Raw genomic sequence first — 18,777 nt, forward strand, 5'->3', positions numbered from 1 at the left:
ATGTCACTTATGAATTCTTCTTAGACCTTACTCTTTACACGGCTTTCAACAACTTCTTGCATCTCGTCTTCCCAACTACTAGCGCTACTTGGCTTGACAGTTTTTTTTTTTTATTTCAGTTTGACTTTTGCAGATTTTCCTTTCTTTTTTATTCTCTTCCTTTTTCGTTTTAAGCGTTCCTCTTCTAGTTTTCTTTTCTTTTCATTCTTTAGCATCTGATAATTTCTCCACTCTTGGGAGGATATCGCACTTGGAACTTTTTCTCTCGGCACATTTGTGATAGTTTTGTTTTTGATTGGAGCTGGCCAGAAAAGACACTGATCAAAGGCAGGTGATATGGAAATGTCTGACGAAGGTTCTCTTTGAATTTCTTCTGAGATCATATGAAGTTATTTATGGCTCTACCGATTGTAGAAACTGAAGCAGACCATTCATATTGCGTCGTTTCAGCATAAGATGCCACAACGGATGTGTTGGTTTTCTGGTTTGAGTCAGACGTCTATTTCTGATATCGCAGATGTATTTGTAGGCTTTAGAAGTCCAATTGCGGAAATCTGGTATGTTCTAGGACTAAGATTATCGAATGTCTCACTAGCAAGTACAGATGTAGCAGATCGAGCCTCTTCGGACAGAAGAATAGTCCTATATGTGTTCATTGGTGTAGAACAAGAAGACTCTTTGGATACGCACCTGGTTGCAAAATCATTTGACACTGAATCTATTCCAGTGGAAAATGTCTTTGGACTGGTTGAAAGAAACTCTGAATCACGCGTTCTTAAACTGTTACACATATTTTCCTTATTGCCAGCAGTCCTCTTAATTTCTTGAAGAAGACTTTCAACATTATTTGGTTTTTCATGAAGATTTGATTTCAAGTATTCAATAACTTCACACCTGCCAGGTAGTCATCTTTGATTAGAATGCATGAAATGACTCTATGACTCTTTGGTTTCCGTTCTCTCTCTTCAAGATAGGCTAACAGGTATCTGTGCGTGAATTTACTTATAAAAAGATAAACCGCGTTTTTAATTAGGTTTTGATAGAAAGCAAGTGGGTTACTATGAGAAAGTGTAGCTAGGCTATGAGGCACTGAATGAGAAGCATGAGTTAGAATGTAAATATTTATGATTATTCTGTATTGTTTTGGCAATCAGGAAACTCTAGGAACGGACCAGATGATGATAATAATAATAATAATAATAGTTAAAGAGCAGTTGCAACCTTGGAATTAACATGCAGAAACGCGGCATTGTGCGGATTAATTTAAATTATCAAATCAATTAGATATTGATATCCCTTATTTCGTCACAGTTACCTTAGATTAAAAGACTAACCTAGGCCTATGATCAAAGTTTTCTACGTGTTAGTCAAGTGTCTCAGTTGTAGAAATGTGCATTTATATTGAATGAATAATAGGTGGCTAACTACTGGAATATATGCATCCGTTGAAAGTAATGGGGGCTGACCACTGGAAAATGAAGTCAAGGGTCATTTCTAGTAGTCAGCCCCCCTTATTTCTAAGCAATATCTTGTTTTGTATCAAGAACCACGAATTTTTTAACAAACTACATACATTCATGCTTCAAAGAAAGCAATAACTCGTACTTTTTTACAAGAATATAGTTTTAACTTAACTTTGAATTAAAGCTTCTTCCTTATTTTTTTATTAACAAAGTGCTCACTTTGCTCACTTGCATCAGCAGACCTCAAATGATTATTTTTCTTTTCGAGAAGTCACACTAGGCCAGAACAAATGAGGTTGACTACTGGAGCTCTGATTTAGGTTTTAGTTGACTATTTGTTTGGTAACAGTTTACCGCATGCTTATTTAATTGCTTGTTACTGAAAAATGGCTGACTACTGGAGACGGCTGACTTTAGGCACACTTACCCTATGTAATATATAAGAATATGTAATATTACGTATGTTACATATTTATGAAAACGTAATATTAACACGCGTATGAGTATCCAATATTTAAACGAATTATGAAAATGAAAAGGAAAGTCTACTACACTTTATCCTGCTTAATACAAGTCCCCCAATGAAGTGAAATGCACAAACAGTTGAGACAGCCATACGTCACCGACATGACTGATTGCAAGATAATAAAAATCAGACGCGAATGAAGGAAGATGTGAATCGGCTAGAGAGAAACAGGAAAGCCCCGAGAAAAGCAATGCATACGGCATTTGTACGTCATAAATCTCATGTGGTGTGGTGTGGTCCCGTTTCAAATCTGGAAGCTTTTACACTAAATGCGCATCCGTCACCACGGCCCAATCTTGAAATGAATTATACGCAGTATACAAATTTAAATACTAAAAGCAACTTAAGACGAAATGTATTGTTCTATATATATTTATTTCATGCAGGGAAAGCAGTCGTATATCTTTTAAGCAATATCAGCTGAACTAAGATTGAAGAATATTTCCACTAATGAACATTTTTAATTCAAATTAAAGTACTTACAAAAGATGTACCTGCAGTTCAACTGTGTGTTGTTGCAAAATGGGTTTCAAGGTGCATTTCCAAATGACCAGAAGTAAAATTTTGTCGGCGATTGGATAAAATATTCTTGTATGCAGAAAATAGTTTCTTCACATCTCATGAGGTAACAGGAGCGTATTTCAACAGGGGGATGTAGTAGGGGGGTTCTTGTTTCACCACTGAGAATATCACACACTACCAATAGGCTGTCGTAACCTGGGTTTCTTTCCAGCACTGCATTTGGTTTCTTTTCTCCTATATCTCCACACACACCTTGCAGCAGTCTCTTGCATCCTCTATGATTTCCATGGATGTCGGAAGAGGCCGCCTAACAGTCTCTAGCTATTTAATGCTTGTAGGTAGCCAACCAAAATTGCTGTCTATGTATGCGATATCACACGCTACTTTTGAGTCCTTAAACAGTTTCTGAGCAATGCCAACTGACACAGCAGACTCCGATGAAAATGAATGAACAACGGGCTTATTTTTTTTTTGAAAATGTTCATTGTAGAAATGTCCCTACTACCTGTATCCAAGTGCCCCATCGCGTTAGCACAGGCTCCGGAGGAAGTGGCACGTCTGACAGTTGATCTCTGTAAACTTGAACACGTTGTGGCGCCTTAACAAACATTTTTTTTTTTTTCGTGGAAGAAACTAGTTGATTTACTTGGCAAAAGTTGTCTCTCACCTCTTCAGCAACACGCTGAAGAGCATGGGTCATTCAGGTGAAATGAATTAAGTGAGGGTAAAAAACTGTAAGTGCTCTAGCCGCTTTTAACATGCACGCTGCACTATCTGTATAGAGAACAAGGACTTTTTCTTCCTCAACTCCTCCCTGCCACAACACTTTAAGACCATCGTTTTCAAAGCGAGCAATCGTGGAATGATTCGTGCGTTCCAGCAATTTACTCGCAATAAGATAGGATTTAGATGGAGCATCTTCACTTAACTTTCCAATCACTAAATTTGTTACATAACGTCCCAAAACGTCTGTTGTTTCGTCCACAGAAATCCAAATATATGAACTACCTATTTCTGCCCTAATGGTATCTATAGCTTCCCTATAACAAACTTCGAGTTAACACTTTCGAAGAGTGGATTCGTTAGGAATTCGACGCCCGCAGTACTTCTCCAGAAAAGCATGGTATTTTGACACTTTGTTTCAAGGAATGTTTGCTGCTATCATTGCTTGGCACAAGACTTTGAAAAACTCACTCACTGAAGTATCTTGATGCATTTGTGTCAAGAGTACTTGTTTTCTTGCAGTTCGAAAATTTTTATTTCTTGCATGGAGTGCACTTCGTACATATTGTTCTAACTGAGATTTCATTGAACATCTTTATTATTATTATTATTATTATTATTATTATTATTATTATTTTTTTTTTTTTTAACCACACACTTGGCACAACACCACTTTACCGTTCGTAGTAAACGCATCAGCGATAGTTACCCACGACCGCAATTTCGCGGATAAAGTTGAGGCAACCGGAGCCATTTCTAACTTCGACGGTCAATACAGAACACGTGTGTTTTGCAACTGCAATACTAGAGTACTGTCCTCCTGCCATTCAGTTGAACAAGCGAAGTTCTTTGAAAGCTTAGGTTACCTGCTATGATATTGCCATTGTTGCCAGCTTCTTGGAACGAACTCTTGCAGTAAATTCCTGGAAGCACACTGGCATACAGTTTTAACTTGAATTGCAGGATTTGCTTTCATTTTTTTTCCCGACCGACCTCCGATAACAATCAAATATAATTCATTTTAGGAATTTCCTGGGCAGTCGCCTGTCAGGCACGTGATCTGTCTTCCTCCAAAGTTGAGAATAAAGGGCACTGCTAGTGTACCCCGGAGGGAGGATTTTTACTTGTTTCTTCTTATATTTCTTTTGTTATCGGCGAAAATTCTGCGAAACATAGTTTGACAAATAAAAAAGAAAAAAAAAAGAAGAGTTATTTCTCTTTCGGTAAAGAAACGAAAAGATAGACATGACAAAATTGAATCTAGATGCAAGCCTTGCACAGTTGGAGAGTTTATTATTTTTATTTTAAATTAAAATTTCAGTAAACGCAAAATTTTAAGACAGTTTTATGTATTAAAAAAAAATGTAGAAACCATAGAAATATGTAATATGAAACTTGAGTTGAAGCATCCTACAGGTGTGAATCACAAACATTTAAGGATTTGACGAACCTACATATGAGGGAATAAATATGTAATTACATACAGTTCCGGACATTACTCATTACTCTTCTGAAAGCTTGCTGCTACATGTGAAACAGTCAGCTTTTATTCTTTCTAAAGCACAGTGGATGGTTAGTGGATGTTTAAACTCTTAAGGTCGGGTTGAGAACCTTTCTATGTCTATTCTTTCTTCTATCATAATAGTCTTTCAGTTTTCTCTCGTAATAGTTAACGCTCCGCTCAACGTTATGTGTGTGCGCGTTTGTGTGATTCATCATATTCGTCTTGTGTTATGCTTCTTGTATGTTCTTCTTAAGAGTAGGTGATGAATTTGAATATTTCCTGGCTTTGAGAACTCTCAATGCTAAGTTAAATATAATGTCTGAGATGAAGAAATTCGGAAATAGGCCAGGACTGGTTCCACTTACTCAGAAGCTTCTTACGTCTGCTAAGTCTGCTTACCGTAACTGCAAAGCATACTTAGAAAACCTAAGAAAGGAGGAAGCTCAGAAAGAAGAAGTAAAGAAGAAAAAGTGAAACAAAACAACAAACAAAGAGAGAGGTGATGGAGAAATTGACAAAGAAAAAAGGGGCATCATGAGATTTTGGTCACTTTTCAACTATTTACAAGAGACCAGATCGCTATGAGACCTGCTTCCCCATTATGTGAATTAATTAACATTTTATTACTTTCTCTCTTTTTTCTTTTACTTTCGCGATTCCTTTGTTTGTCAGTTGCTAGTTTCATAATCTGTCTATCTCCAGTTTCATCGTTAAGTGCACCTCCTTTTGGAAGATTGGTTTCAGCGCGTGAACTATGTAACAATGGAAGTTCTACATACACCGCTCGATGCTCGAACTATATTTTTGTTTGTGTTGGCTTGATCTTCAAGAATTGAATCTCAGAATTATCTTTCGTGTTTTTTCTTATTGTTCTCTGGAGTATGTGAATCATTTTGATTCATTGTAGATTTACTTCTGTATTGGATCCCTTCTTTAGTTTGTAAATTCAATAAATTTGTACTTTCTTTATTAGCACCTATATTTTCTTCATTTCTTGAACGGCTACCTCCTTGTGATAAGATTTTCGTTCAGTATTTTTGTAATCGCTCTTATGTTCAGTGCTTAAGGTGGATCACTAGGTATTCGCTGTGCTACGCGAAACGCTGCTTGAACAGTGCGGCGTTGCCAGATAGAATGTTTACTGATGCCAGATAATAAAGGGAGTAATCATGAAATTCTGCATGGATACTTAATGGAAAAATTAGTTTTCGACCCTTACCGCAATCTTGCTTCTCGAACTGCAACGCTAGAATCCAGGAATTTTCTTATTGTGACTACTACAGTAAAAGTACAAATTTGGCAACAACGCATTATGGCGTTGTGCGCAAATTTCGTCTCAAAATCTATTTCCTTAAATGTAAATTAATATTTAAATAAAATGTGAAACATAACACGAAAAACGGTCAAACAATATATTTATTTCGTAATAAGATCGTTACTTTAAAATACTTTACACATACAAACATACATTTCATAAAGCGGAGCACTTCTAATAAGATCTAACACCAAGTGCCATCTTGTGTGCTCATTGTAAAACGAATCAAATATTTACTTTTATTTGTTACATTTTTCGATATCAGGAGATACAACCAAATGAATCAGTATCTTGTGCTGTAGCTGTAACATTACTCTATCTCAAAGTACAATATTTATAATATGTAACGTTTCATTGCGCAGTAGTTACGGGAGTGAGCTAAAATATGTACTGACTTCCGGGTGGTGATCCATCGTAAAACTAGGGAATTCTTTGATAATTGTCGTGTCGAGTTTTGAAAGATTTGACTGTCTATTACTCGAGGACATTCCCATATTATCTGTTTCCTTTGGGTATAATTTTTTTTTTTTTTTGAGATAATGGATTCGACCCACTAATTTCAGATTTTCCACTTCTCGTTCTTTTTTCTGTACAGTTTCCATATGACATACGATTAACTTCTGCTTTATTATTTTTTCCATTCTTCTCATATGTTTTCCAGTTAGTCATTCCTACAGCAGTTGAACCATAAGAAAACTGTTTTGATAGTTCATTGAAATAAGTATTTTTCTCAGGACTTGTACATCTTTTTCTTTTACACTGTTTCAGAATTAGGTATCGATTCATTTCATTGGGATTCTTAGTACATACGTCATTAGCTGGCATGAGTTTTACCCGATTCCACCCAGCTGAATCTAGTTTAAAAAGACATCTTGGCTTATATCTGAAGAATTACATTGAACAGCACATTCGTGAGTAACATTAGGGTAATAATTGGTTTCTGTATTTCTTCTTGAACCGTTGGTGTAACTCCTGACATCTGTGTTATGACCTTCTCGGGACTCTCCCGTTTCTTTCCACTTTCTTCATTCCACCATTTCATTCATTTCTCATTATCTATCTTTAGCGCATTAGACCGTTAACATCTCTTAACATTAAATCACCGTAACCCCCTTAGTATAACAATATTACATGGTAAAAAAAGAGAGTGCTCTTCTCAGGGAGTTATACTCTCTTCTTAGTATCTTCAATACTATGCTTTCAATATAAGCTACCTAAATATACAAACATAAAGAAACAAAGAAAAATAGTAAAGATTAAAAAGATTAATAAATACATCTTAAATAAATTGTCCTGTGACTGTTGAATTAATATTGAACCGTCCTTAAAGCTGTCATACATACTCTTAGCACCAAGATATTCACTTCATCCCTGATCAATATTATTGTAATATACTCCCCCTACATGTAAAGGTAATTTAATAATATAATTTGTTGAAAGATAAGGTAAAAACCATATACTTCCTATTATTGTAGAACTAAAATAAAACTTCGCATACATTAAAGATTGGCCAATAGAATAACTAGATAATAAAATACCGACTCATAGGCCGACTACTCTAACAAGTAAAGCACCTATTTTTAAATGTAAAGGTAAAACAATACAATTAACACTAGGAAAAATTAATCAACTCAGTGCTGCGCCTCCTAAAATCGCTATTGCTACTAGCCCTAATATTCCCTTACATATAGTCCAACCTTCATTATCACTAATAGAATGAATATTAACTCCCCCAAAGCCCCTGCCCGTCAAATAAAATCTTAAACGCACAGAATAGCATACAGTTAAGCCTGTAGAAAAAAAAATAACAAGAAAAAACTAACTACATTAATTGAAGATAAGGAAGAAACCTCCAAAATTAAGTCCTTAGAACAAAACCCCGCTAAAATGTGGCATCCCGCATAGTGCTAAATTAGCTACATTCAAGCAAGATAAAGTAAGAGGCATTTGACCTATAAGTGCTCCTATTCTACGAATATCTTGTGTGTCTCCCACGCCATAATTAATCGCTCCCGCCCATAAAAAAAAAAGTAGTGCCTTAAATAAGGCATGTGTTAGTCAGGGGCGATCGCCCCCCCAGAAGAGAAAAGTTTCTTATTTTTTTATATATAAATAAAACACATCTCAAAGTTTGGAGCCCTTAAAAGTAGCAGTATGACAACCCACCGCCCCCCCCCCCAGAAGTCGGTCCTGGATCCGCCCCTGGTGTTAGTAGGTGGAAAAAAGCCAACACAGGGAATCCTATAGATAAAATCATTATTATAAGGCCGAGCTGACTTAGTATGGACAATGCAATAATCTTTAAATCATACTCGTAATTAGCACTAATCCCTGCTATAAATATTGTTAGCCCTGACAATAAAAGTAATACATCTCCTGCATATACATTTAATAAAACATCTCTAAAGCGAATTAACAAATAAACCCCGGCAGTTACAAGAGTAGAAGAATGAACCAATGCAGATACTGGTGTTGGAGCAGCCATCGCCGCCGGTAATCACGCGGGAAAAGGAATTTGTGCACTTTTTGTTATTGCTGCTAAAATAACTAAGCTAGAAATAATTACTATTTCATTGTTACTCAAAACTCTATGCAAATAAAAGACATAGTTTCAGCTACCATAATTCAATATTCAAGCAATAGCTAATAAAATTGCTACGTCTCCAATTCGATTAGAAAGGGCCGTTAATATGCCGGCGTTATAAGATCAGACATTTTCATAATAAATAACTAAACAATATGATACTAATCCTAATCCATCCCATCCAAGGAGGATTCTAATTAAGTTAGGAGAAATAATCAGCAAAACTATTGAAAGAACAAATATTAGCACAAGTATAATAAATCGGTTAAGGTACCGCTCAGAACCTATATATTGTTCACTATAATAAATCACTATGCTAGAAATATAAAGCACGAATCTTATAAATATAAATAATATTCAGTCAAGTAAAAGAGTCATAATAATTTTATTTCTATTAAAAGAAATAACTTCTCACTCAATAAATACACTATATCTATTAATTAAAAAATTCAGGCCGATTACAAATAAGAAAACACTTATTGTATTAAAAAAAAAAAAAAAAAAAATTAGTCACACAAATTGCAAAAGGTCAAACCACGGCCTGAGGGTAATTAAACCTTCCTTAGCTCCACAAGCTAAAATTTTATTCTAAACTACTCAAGCAACTACAATCATAGAAATCTCGGCCCCGCAAAAATGATTAATAAATTTAAGGGCAATCAGTGTAACATTAATAATAAGTATTCTCGCACGCTCCCACCTCAACAAGAATATAAATTAGAATAAGGTATCCCGTGTTGTGTATATGAATATAATCTATAAGCAGCTCTGATAAAAGAAAGTAAAGCTAAGCTTAATATACTCAACCATGATTCAATAGACTATTTCTCCTAATAAATTTAATGTAGGAGGTGTAGCCATATTAGCAATTCTTAGTAAAAATCATCATAACGCCATGCTTGGTTTAAAAGACAACATCCCGCGGTTAATTAATAATCTTCGGCTTCCTAAGCGCTCGTAAGAAATATTTGCAAGACAGAATAATCCTGAAGAACATAGGCCGTGTGCAATCATTAATGTAAGAGCACCTCTAAATCCTTATAGCCCCGTCGTTATTAGCCCCATTAACACTAAGCCCATATGGGCAACAGAGGAATAAGCAATCAAAGACTACATCAACCTGCCGCAAATATACTAATCTAACTGATCAAATACCTACAACACTAATACCAAATCAAATTAAATTTATATTTACAGTCACATTTTCCATAAAATACATAATACGCAATAGTCCATAGCCTCCTAGTTTCAATAAGACTCCCGCCAAAATTATCGAACCACTCACAGGCGCTTCAACGTGTGCCCTAGGTAATCAAAGATGAACTAAAAACATGGGTATTTTAATCAAAAAAGCAACAACTAAAGCAAAATACCATATGTAATATGTAATCCCGAAGTCTATCACACTTCTCATATTAACCATGAATAAACTACCCCTGATATATTCGGTCTCTCTTACACCAGTTCCAAAGACTTTGCTGTCTTTTATACTGATTGTTCCAAAGTTGCTGATTCTGTCGGATTTTTTAAAAAAATTATTTGTTTACAACTGCGTACACTTATGGTTTTAAATTACACATCTTTTCTTGAGTATTCACTGCTGGACTGGTTGCAATTTCACAAACTTTACGTTATGTCTCTGCATGTCATATACGCAGGATCCTAGTCTGTTGTGACGTGAGTGCTGTGAGTAGCTTCCTTTCGTCCGTCAAATCCTCCTATCATGTCATAGATTATTAGTATAGGAATGTTAGTTACAATTTTGCTGGGTTCCGAGCCATGTTAGCATGGCTGTTAATGAAGAAGCAGACCAGGCAGTGAAAATGCTTTCCATGAAGGAAGAAAACTTGATCTCCCCGTACCTAGTACTGATCTTCGTTCGCCATTCACTGCTCAGTTGCATCAGCGCTGGCAGCTCGAATAGGACCAGGCTGTCAGTAATAAATTACATGTGCTCAAACCTACACTTGTCTGGACCACCAGCTCAAGATCTTTTTGGCAGGAGGAACGTATCCTTACTCAACTTCGCATTGAGCATTTACATTTAACACATAGATTTCTACTTCATGGCGAGAACCTACCATTGTGTGCGGCCTGTTGAGCTAGACAAAATATTCATCTGCTTGTGGATTTATCTTCATTATGCTCAGCTTTGAGCTGACTTTTGCTATACCTGCAAACTTAGCAACACCGCTCGAAGATGACCACTGAACATCTCTCAAGCTTTTGTGTTTCATCACTTTCATGTTCTATCCACATTGCCCTGGTGTTTTTACTGTAGTCAGTGACATTTGTTGCTTCTTCCTATGTATTTGTCTCCTGTCTATTGTCAACGCATTTTTCGTTTCGAGTTCAATTGACAATCTCGACAAGTATTTGACTTCTTTTATTTTTCATATTAACTTGAGCCCTTATTTATCCTTGATGCATAACCCCGGCAAAAGATTAATATCCCTCTGTGTTACTGATTTTACCCTAGTAGTTTTCTCACTGTTTTTGTATGTTTTTTACCTTATATTTTCGTTCACGGCGGACTTGGTACTAAATTGTAGACATGACGTGTGCAGAAAAGAGCTTTGCAATATAGCGCACCCACTCTCAATCTCTTACTCTTACTCAGCTACTAGAAAATATAGAAAAGGCTTCACACACACACACAAAAGAAAATCGATTTGGACTTTTTCCAAAGGTTAACATTAAGTTCTGACCCACTAGTTTCAAGCTTAAATGAATTTAGAATTATTATTATTATTATTATTATTATTATTATTATTATTATTATTATTATTATTATTATTATTATTATTATTATTATTATTATTATTATTATTATTATTAGAAAACTGTCATCGGGAATAATTGGTCTTCAGTGCATAACTGAAACATTGGAAGAGTCAAAATAACAAATAATAACCAACTCTAACGTTTGCTTACGAAGACAAGTGATTTTATATATTTGGAGACTTTAAACTTACTTTAAGTACTTATTTTACTTACAGTGATTACAAGGTAGAAGACAGACTATTGTGCGTTTTTGTGTCTCATCATAAGCCTTTGACGTACTACGAGCACACTACTAACAACAACCAGGCACTGCACAGACATCTTTAGTATTACCACCCCACACATCTTACGTGTTTCAAACTACAGGTGTTTCCATTATTTTGATAACCATCTGTACATATTTTAACGTAAAAAAAAAAAAAAAAAAAAAATCCACAAAATTCAAAAGCGAACTTCGAACAGTGATTGATTTGTAGTTATATTAGGTTTGTAATTTCTATGTCTCAAGTAGTTCGAAATTACTGATGTGTTTTCTTATTCTCGAGTTACGCATCGATAGATCTCTGCTACGTAACGTGTTAGATAACTACGAATAATTGTAAATATTAATTTGACACTCCCTAAGGTAAAGTACGCAGATTATAATCCAGAACAGTTGGATGAAAATCAGCTAATGGTGCAGCAAACTATCCCATCTCTCTGTCATACATTTGAAACCATTCCGCAGTAAGCTCTGCTACAGGAAATTGTTTTCTTCTGAAAGTAGTGTGAACACTTATGTAGTTTCTTTCTCTTACATATCTGGGTGTCTAAAAAGTACTGAGTCTTTGGAGGTTAAAATTAAGAATACATTTATTGTGATTTGAAAATAACATTATGAAACCATAGGTGTACTAATTTGTTCAAAGACCTGCCATTTTTCTGGCAGTATTGTAATCCTGTCGCTATAGAACTTCTGTGGTTTCTGGTCAAAAAATTGTGACACGTGGTTTTCATAGGTATCTTTTAAAACTAACTTAACATCATTCAGGGAATGCTGCAGATTCCAAAGAAATGATTATCTGAAATGTTAGTTCCGCACTATACGGTGAATGCATTATAACCTTACATGCGAGTTCTCTTAATTTCTGACTGGTCGTTAAAGATGACATGCAATGTAGTGTTCTCAGTGTTGTATACGACACCTTTTCTGTTAACCAGTTATGACAGTTTCTTTTGAATTGCTAAGTGCGCTCGAGCTAATTCTTAACAGTACATGTCCGAGTCTATCATTCTGCTGGGCAACAGAAGCTTCTGATGTGTGATGCCCTTCCAATTCAATCAAACGCACAGCATAACCTTCCTGGGCGTCAGTGAGGACTTTGGCGCGGACTTTGGAGTTTTTCTTCGCTTCGATCACTATCGATTTCGCATATTGTTGTCATAGGTCATCCACTTTTCATCACTCGTGATCAACAGCTTCAGAAATGACTCTGAGTTCGTTACGTTTCGGAAGAGATTCGCGGATAGAAATTCGATCGAGTAAGGGTTTTTGAGTCAGATCATCTTACATCTAAACTTGTAAACAGCTTTCTTTGTTTGGTGATGGATGTTTAGAACATTGGTGATATCATGACTGCTTACATCCCGGTCTTCCTTGACTTCCAAAATATCATTTACTTTTGCTGTGATTAATTGCACACTGTGAGGAGAATCTTGAACATCGAAATTTACAGATCGAAAGCAGCTAAGCCATCTTTTGGGTGTTGCTTTTGTTAATATATCTTGCGCATAAACAGCACAAATTTCTTCAGGGCTTGCTCAGGATTTACACCTTTATTGAAATAAAATTGTAAAATGTAGCACAGTTTTGCAGAAAGTTCACGTATCAGACGAAATACCTTACGTCTGACTATAAGAATACCAACTTTTTGTATGCCTACTAACTTCAGCTGTCAGCTCCCGAGTTCGATTCCCGGCGAGAACTTACGTGGCTCGGAGTCCACGTCTCATATAGCCTTGCTGCTGAAAGGGACTAAACTGAAAATCAGATCAAATCAAATCAAACTCTGAGCTATCGAATGACGTTAGGCCTGACCCAGTGCAATCATATGCCTTGAGATTTTACACACTAACGCCATCTCATGTGCAAATGGCTCATTGTTTTTTAAACTACCTGGTATTGTTAATTAATTTGGGGTTTAGTGTCCTATTCAGTAGTAAGGTTGCGTGAGATGTGAATCTACTGCTTAACGTGGAATCCGAACCGCATGAGCGTAAGTAGTAACGATGATAACAATATATGATATTTACTTTAGTGATAATCTGCTTTTCAGTTGTAACATAGTTATAAGTAGGGAGTTGTAAAGTTTATAGTCAAACTTTCGTATAACTTTCTTCTCTACTTCTCTATGCATGTATGCCTAAACTTTCGAATTTATTCTACATTTTTAAGACTGAAATTGACTCATTTTTAATCAAATTATTAAAAAGGATGAATGAAAATACTAAGTCTATTGATTGCATTTGTAAGCTTTTATTGGACGGTTTCGGTCACTTAAACTATGTCCTTGTTCACCACGTAAGTAAGTTACTTTAAGACCAAATCACTTGACCAGATCACATGCGTAGCGTACTAACTGTCGGCACAGTTTCCTCCCATGATGGCGATAGCTGTTTGTGAAGATATTGTGACCAAAATTACTCGGCTTCTAAAGAAGAATGAATTAATGGATATTTAACAAGTTTATGTTAAGCGAAGTAGTTACATGAAGGAAAGAAGAAGTATAGCCTAAGAGGAATTTTACACTTTATTAGTGTTTGCAGGACTTTCACGGTGTTAGTGTTAAATTGCCACTTTAAAAAAAAAAAAAAAAAAAAAAGCTATTTTTTTTTCTACATAGACAATAGTTCAGTAAGAGGTCTCTTTGCAACTATGAATCCTTGCACTAATACGAAGATTTTGTTTATAAAGTAACTGATTCTTAATGTAACTTTTGTGGCGAACAAGAACGCAATCAACGGAATTCGTGTTTCCACTCATTATTTTAATAAATATTCTACATAGTTTGATAGCAGACCAGGCGATTCTTTCGTAAGCTGTAAATGATCTAAATAGTTCATCAGGAAATATTTCATTTAGTTAGAATTAAGATTTTAATAATTTGTATTACACTAATTGTAATATTTTTGTTATGTTTTACAGACAGAGGAACGAACCAAAAGGCTGAGACTAAGAGTTCTTGCAGGACATCAACTAGCCAAGAAGGATATATTTGGTGCAAGGTATAATTGTTTTTTTAAAGTGTTATTTTAATAAAACTGTTGTATTGCAACTTCAATTGTATTACACGTATCTAATCAGTAAATTAAATTTAACTAACACAGAACTAACTGATGAACTTACACTCAACACTTCGTTAAAATCTTGCGGCGTCAAATTTATATTCTGAACTCTGGTTGTGTGGGGAGTGCGAAATAGAATGTTTTGTTTTACCACTCCAGCACACTATAGAGAGCACATAACTAGCCACCTTAATAGCAGTTAACTTGAAAAATTTACGCAGTACTTTCGTGTATATAGAAATTGCAAGGAAACTGGGTAATATGTCAGCATTTCAGGAAAACAAGAGACACAAGTAAATTGTCAACAGCCAAATGAATCATAATATCTACAAAAAGACTTCATTAACTTACTTCTAATCCCGTTACAGCTTAGTTTGCGTAAAAGAAGTGACTCTGTTCAGAGGAAGTCTGTTATTCTTAAATTTTTTGCAGCTATTCTCAAATTTTTTGCAGCTATAATTCTTGTGTAATTGCCAACGACCTGAAAACTGTTTTTTTTTTTTTTTATTATTATATAGCTGAATAAATCGATTATTATTATTTCATTCTGTGGATTTCAGTCTACTTAAATTATAACTGATCTGTATTTAATGCTTTGAACAAAATACTTGTCTTTCTTATCATTATATTGCGAGCGGTGATAATGATTAGAAATAATGTAAGTAGAAGGCTAGTAGTCACCGCAAGAAACAAACCTCATCTCTAGGAAGTACTTTCGAAGAACATTGTCTTCATCGTCAGCCTAGGCACACTTCAAAAATTCTTTTTATGGTTTAAATCCTTTTTGAAGTGTGCCTAGGCTGACGATGAAGACGTTCTTCGAAAGTACTTTCTAGAGATGAGGTTTGTTTCTTGCGATAACTACTAGCCTTTTACTTACATTATTTCTACTTGTCTTTCTGTTTAAGCTTTCTTTCCCATTACTTTAGTAAATTGTATGTGATGTTTTTTAAGCATTATGGTGTTAGATAATCTAGTGAGGCTAGTGGGTCAGTGTATGCACAGTGTTATTATATTGCAACGTGATTCTGACATGTATGCTTCTTTTGGTTGCATCTGTGTGTGTAAGAACAGTTGCAGGTGTTTAAAACTCCTTCTGCATCCAATGGATGAACAAAGAAGCTGTTGTAACCTGCGAAATTCTCAGTATGTGTGTGTATATATAGGCATTACTAATGGCTTACGTAAAATACATAAAAGGATATCTTTAAACTTTAATTCCTTGTAAAATCCATGTTTTATGTGCCATGAAATATGTAAATACGTTGAAATAGTGAATGACATTTTTTCCACGATTACGTTTTTCCACTTTCTTCTCTCCTATCGTGACTCGACAGTAAAAAAATTAATAAAAGCTTCTTCGTATATTGAATGGAAGAAGAGTTTATTAAACCACTTGCAGTTGTTCTCACATCAATATTGGCATTACTAGAAGAGATCAAAATTAAGGGGTTACTAAATACAGTTCTCCAACACACAATATTTGAAGAAAAGAAAGCATCAAGATTTTCTCTTTAAAAAATACATTCAAAAAAGATAGGCATTTGAAACATTCCTTATTACGTATATAGATAATTTGGATAAAAACTAGATTCAGATAATCGATTCACACATAAAAATTTGGAAACTTATAGTTAACCTTGTACTTCTCAGAAAATAAAATACCGTAATAAACTTTAAAGAAGATACTACAGTTTCAAATCTGTTGTAACATTGTAACATTAGTCACATCACAAAACATTAGTATAGAGTTTTAGAAGGGTGGTCCCTTTTTCAGAGTTCATTATTGTATTTTATTTACAAAAAATTGTCATGAGAAATTTAAGAATTAAAGAATTTCCTCTGAATAGCAAGAGATAAAATATATTTCTGCTGACATGTAGCGTGCGGAGTCGTATGAAGGAAGAGTATGGCTCTAGAAGTTCCTTGTCGTGAACTGTCCTAGCAGATATGGATTCAAGGCGTCCACAATTCATCACTTGAGATTGTTAATTTTCACATGATACGTGGCCTTTATATATCCCCAGGTATAAGACGTGGGACTGCGGCAGCTATTTGATAGAACCTCTCTTACCTATACAATAACCGGGAAGGTACTTATTCAAGAAATGGTGATGCACCATGATACTTGGAAAAGATGGAGAACTCAACCTTGAGATTCAGAGGATCAATTGCATATTCGTGTAGTATGTCAAGATAATGGTCATCATCCAATGTTCTGTCGATGAACACAGGGTTTCATGTGTGTAATATATCATACTGCACCATTATTTTTCTACACACATTTCTACTGGGTAAGCTGTATTCGGCTAATAGCGATGGTTTTCCATATTCACTTCTCGCTGTACTTACATTTCAATTTGTCCCTAACGAAACTTGTCGAGGAAATAGGTTCTGTTGTACGCCTTAAGAATCTATTTGGGAAACTGTACCCACTTGTTAGGGTCATCGTGAAGTAGTGTTGACACTAAATCATGGGTAAGTTCCATATGTCAGCATTCGTATCTATCTCCTGTTAGATGCGAACTCCATCTTCGTACCCCTGTTCAAGATGTAGTTTTATTCCCTCGATGCGTTTTGAAACTACAATCATATCTACCTTTCCCGTGTTCCTGGCCTTCACCTCTGCTGCTACTTCCTTCTCGCGTATATTGGGTAATTTATGCTTTGACTGTCGCAGACCAAAGGAAGACTAACAATGAGAATCCAATTCACTTACAATTTTTGATCCTGTTGAGACTTCCAGTAAGTAGTAGTTTATCACTTTTTTTTTCTTTCACTGTGTGTTAGAAATGCCAGAAATGTTTACCTTAGCTGACTCAAATGGAAAATTAATTATCGACCCACTTTCAACTCCCGTTGGGACTTTAAAAGGATACGGGGCAAGAGAGTAGATGTTTGGGGAATATCTTATGAGTGAAACTTCTGGAATTATACTTATTGTCCGCTGTTTACATATCATTTAGCTGTAAGAGGAATCGCATCTAGAAAATAGTTCTTGTTTAGATTTGTGCATGTTCAAACGATAAATGATGTGTTGTCTTTCCGAGTAGTGTTGTTTTGTGTATTTGACGCGTTAAGCACAGCAGAGCTCTATGGTCAACTGTTCTGTTTTTCTTGTTCTGCAGATACTAATAATTTCTCTAAAGTGCCTGTTCTTTAATATTGACGATACAAATGACATTACTTTTTAGGTGCAGTTCATATGTGAATAATAAGTAATATAAACTTGTGATTATCCCTTAAATTTTGAAAAATTTGTTACATGCATTGTATACTAAATTGATGTTAGTAATGTTGTACTTATTCAGTACTGTTATCAAAGTAACCAGCTGTCGAAAACCATAGTATTTCGTAAAGGTTGAATTGGCTTTTTATTAAATCTTGTCATGTTGTTTAGTTGTCTTAAGTAAGTTTGTAATATCATAAGATAATTTACTAGTATATTGATTGTATATTATGTATGTGCTACACCCTTCTGTTTCCCATGTAGACGAAGGCTGAAAGGTGTAACTAATTTAGTTATTCTGTCCTGTTCTACTTTTGGGAAAACGAAATTCCTTTAAATTCAGGACTGTATCGAGATTGCAAGTTCGGAACCACGACGGTGTGGCCTTGTAGATTGTAAATCTGATGTATACTGTACAAATAGATAAGTTGTCCTAAATACGAATAAAGAACAATTTAAATCTCCAGATGTAAATAGCAACTTCATTGCCAATTTATCTCAAGTGTGTTGTAGATACAAAACAGTCTTAAAATATTAAACGAGACCTGAAAATTAATGAATTAATGATGCATTACAAATACATATCTTATCTCGAAAGTTGTAAACCATATTATCTCAGCTCTACAATTATTAACATTACTTGCACATTGGATATTTGACAAAATTTCATATATGCAAAGTAGGGTTGGCTGGTTTAAACCAGCTGTTTTTTTTTCAAAAAAACCCAACTGGTTTAAACCAAAAAACGAAAATGTTCGTAAAAGTGTAAGTGTTTGTAAAATCTTGATGAACACACATTTGTG

General features: G+C 35.1%; 1 protein-coding gene across 7 annotated transcripts in view; it reads left to right on the forward strand.

The window, feature by feature from the left end:
* Positions 1-18,777, forward strand: part of Nedd4 (E3 ubiquitin-protein ligase Nedd4) — a 123,932-nt gene that overhangs the window by 4,459 nt on the left and 100,696 nt on the right. For all 7 annotated transcript variants that reach the window (XM_081748175.1, XM_081748177.1, XM_081748181.1 and 4 more), the window contains exon 2: positions 14,606-14,685. In XM_081748175.1, coding sequence (XP_081604301.1) covers positions 14,606-14,685 — 80 coding nt within the window. The remainder of the gene's footprint in view (positions 1-14,605; positions 14,686-18,777) is intronic.

The sequence above is a fragment of the Thermobia domestica genome, chromosome 2 (assembly GCF_964235325.1).
Source record: "Thermobia domestica chromosome 2, izTheDome1.hap1.1, whole genome shotgun sequence".
In the NCBI taxonomy this organism is placed as follows: domain Eukaryota; kingdom Metazoa; phylum Arthropoda; class Insecta; order Zygentoma; family Lepismatidae; genus Thermobia; species Thermobia domestica.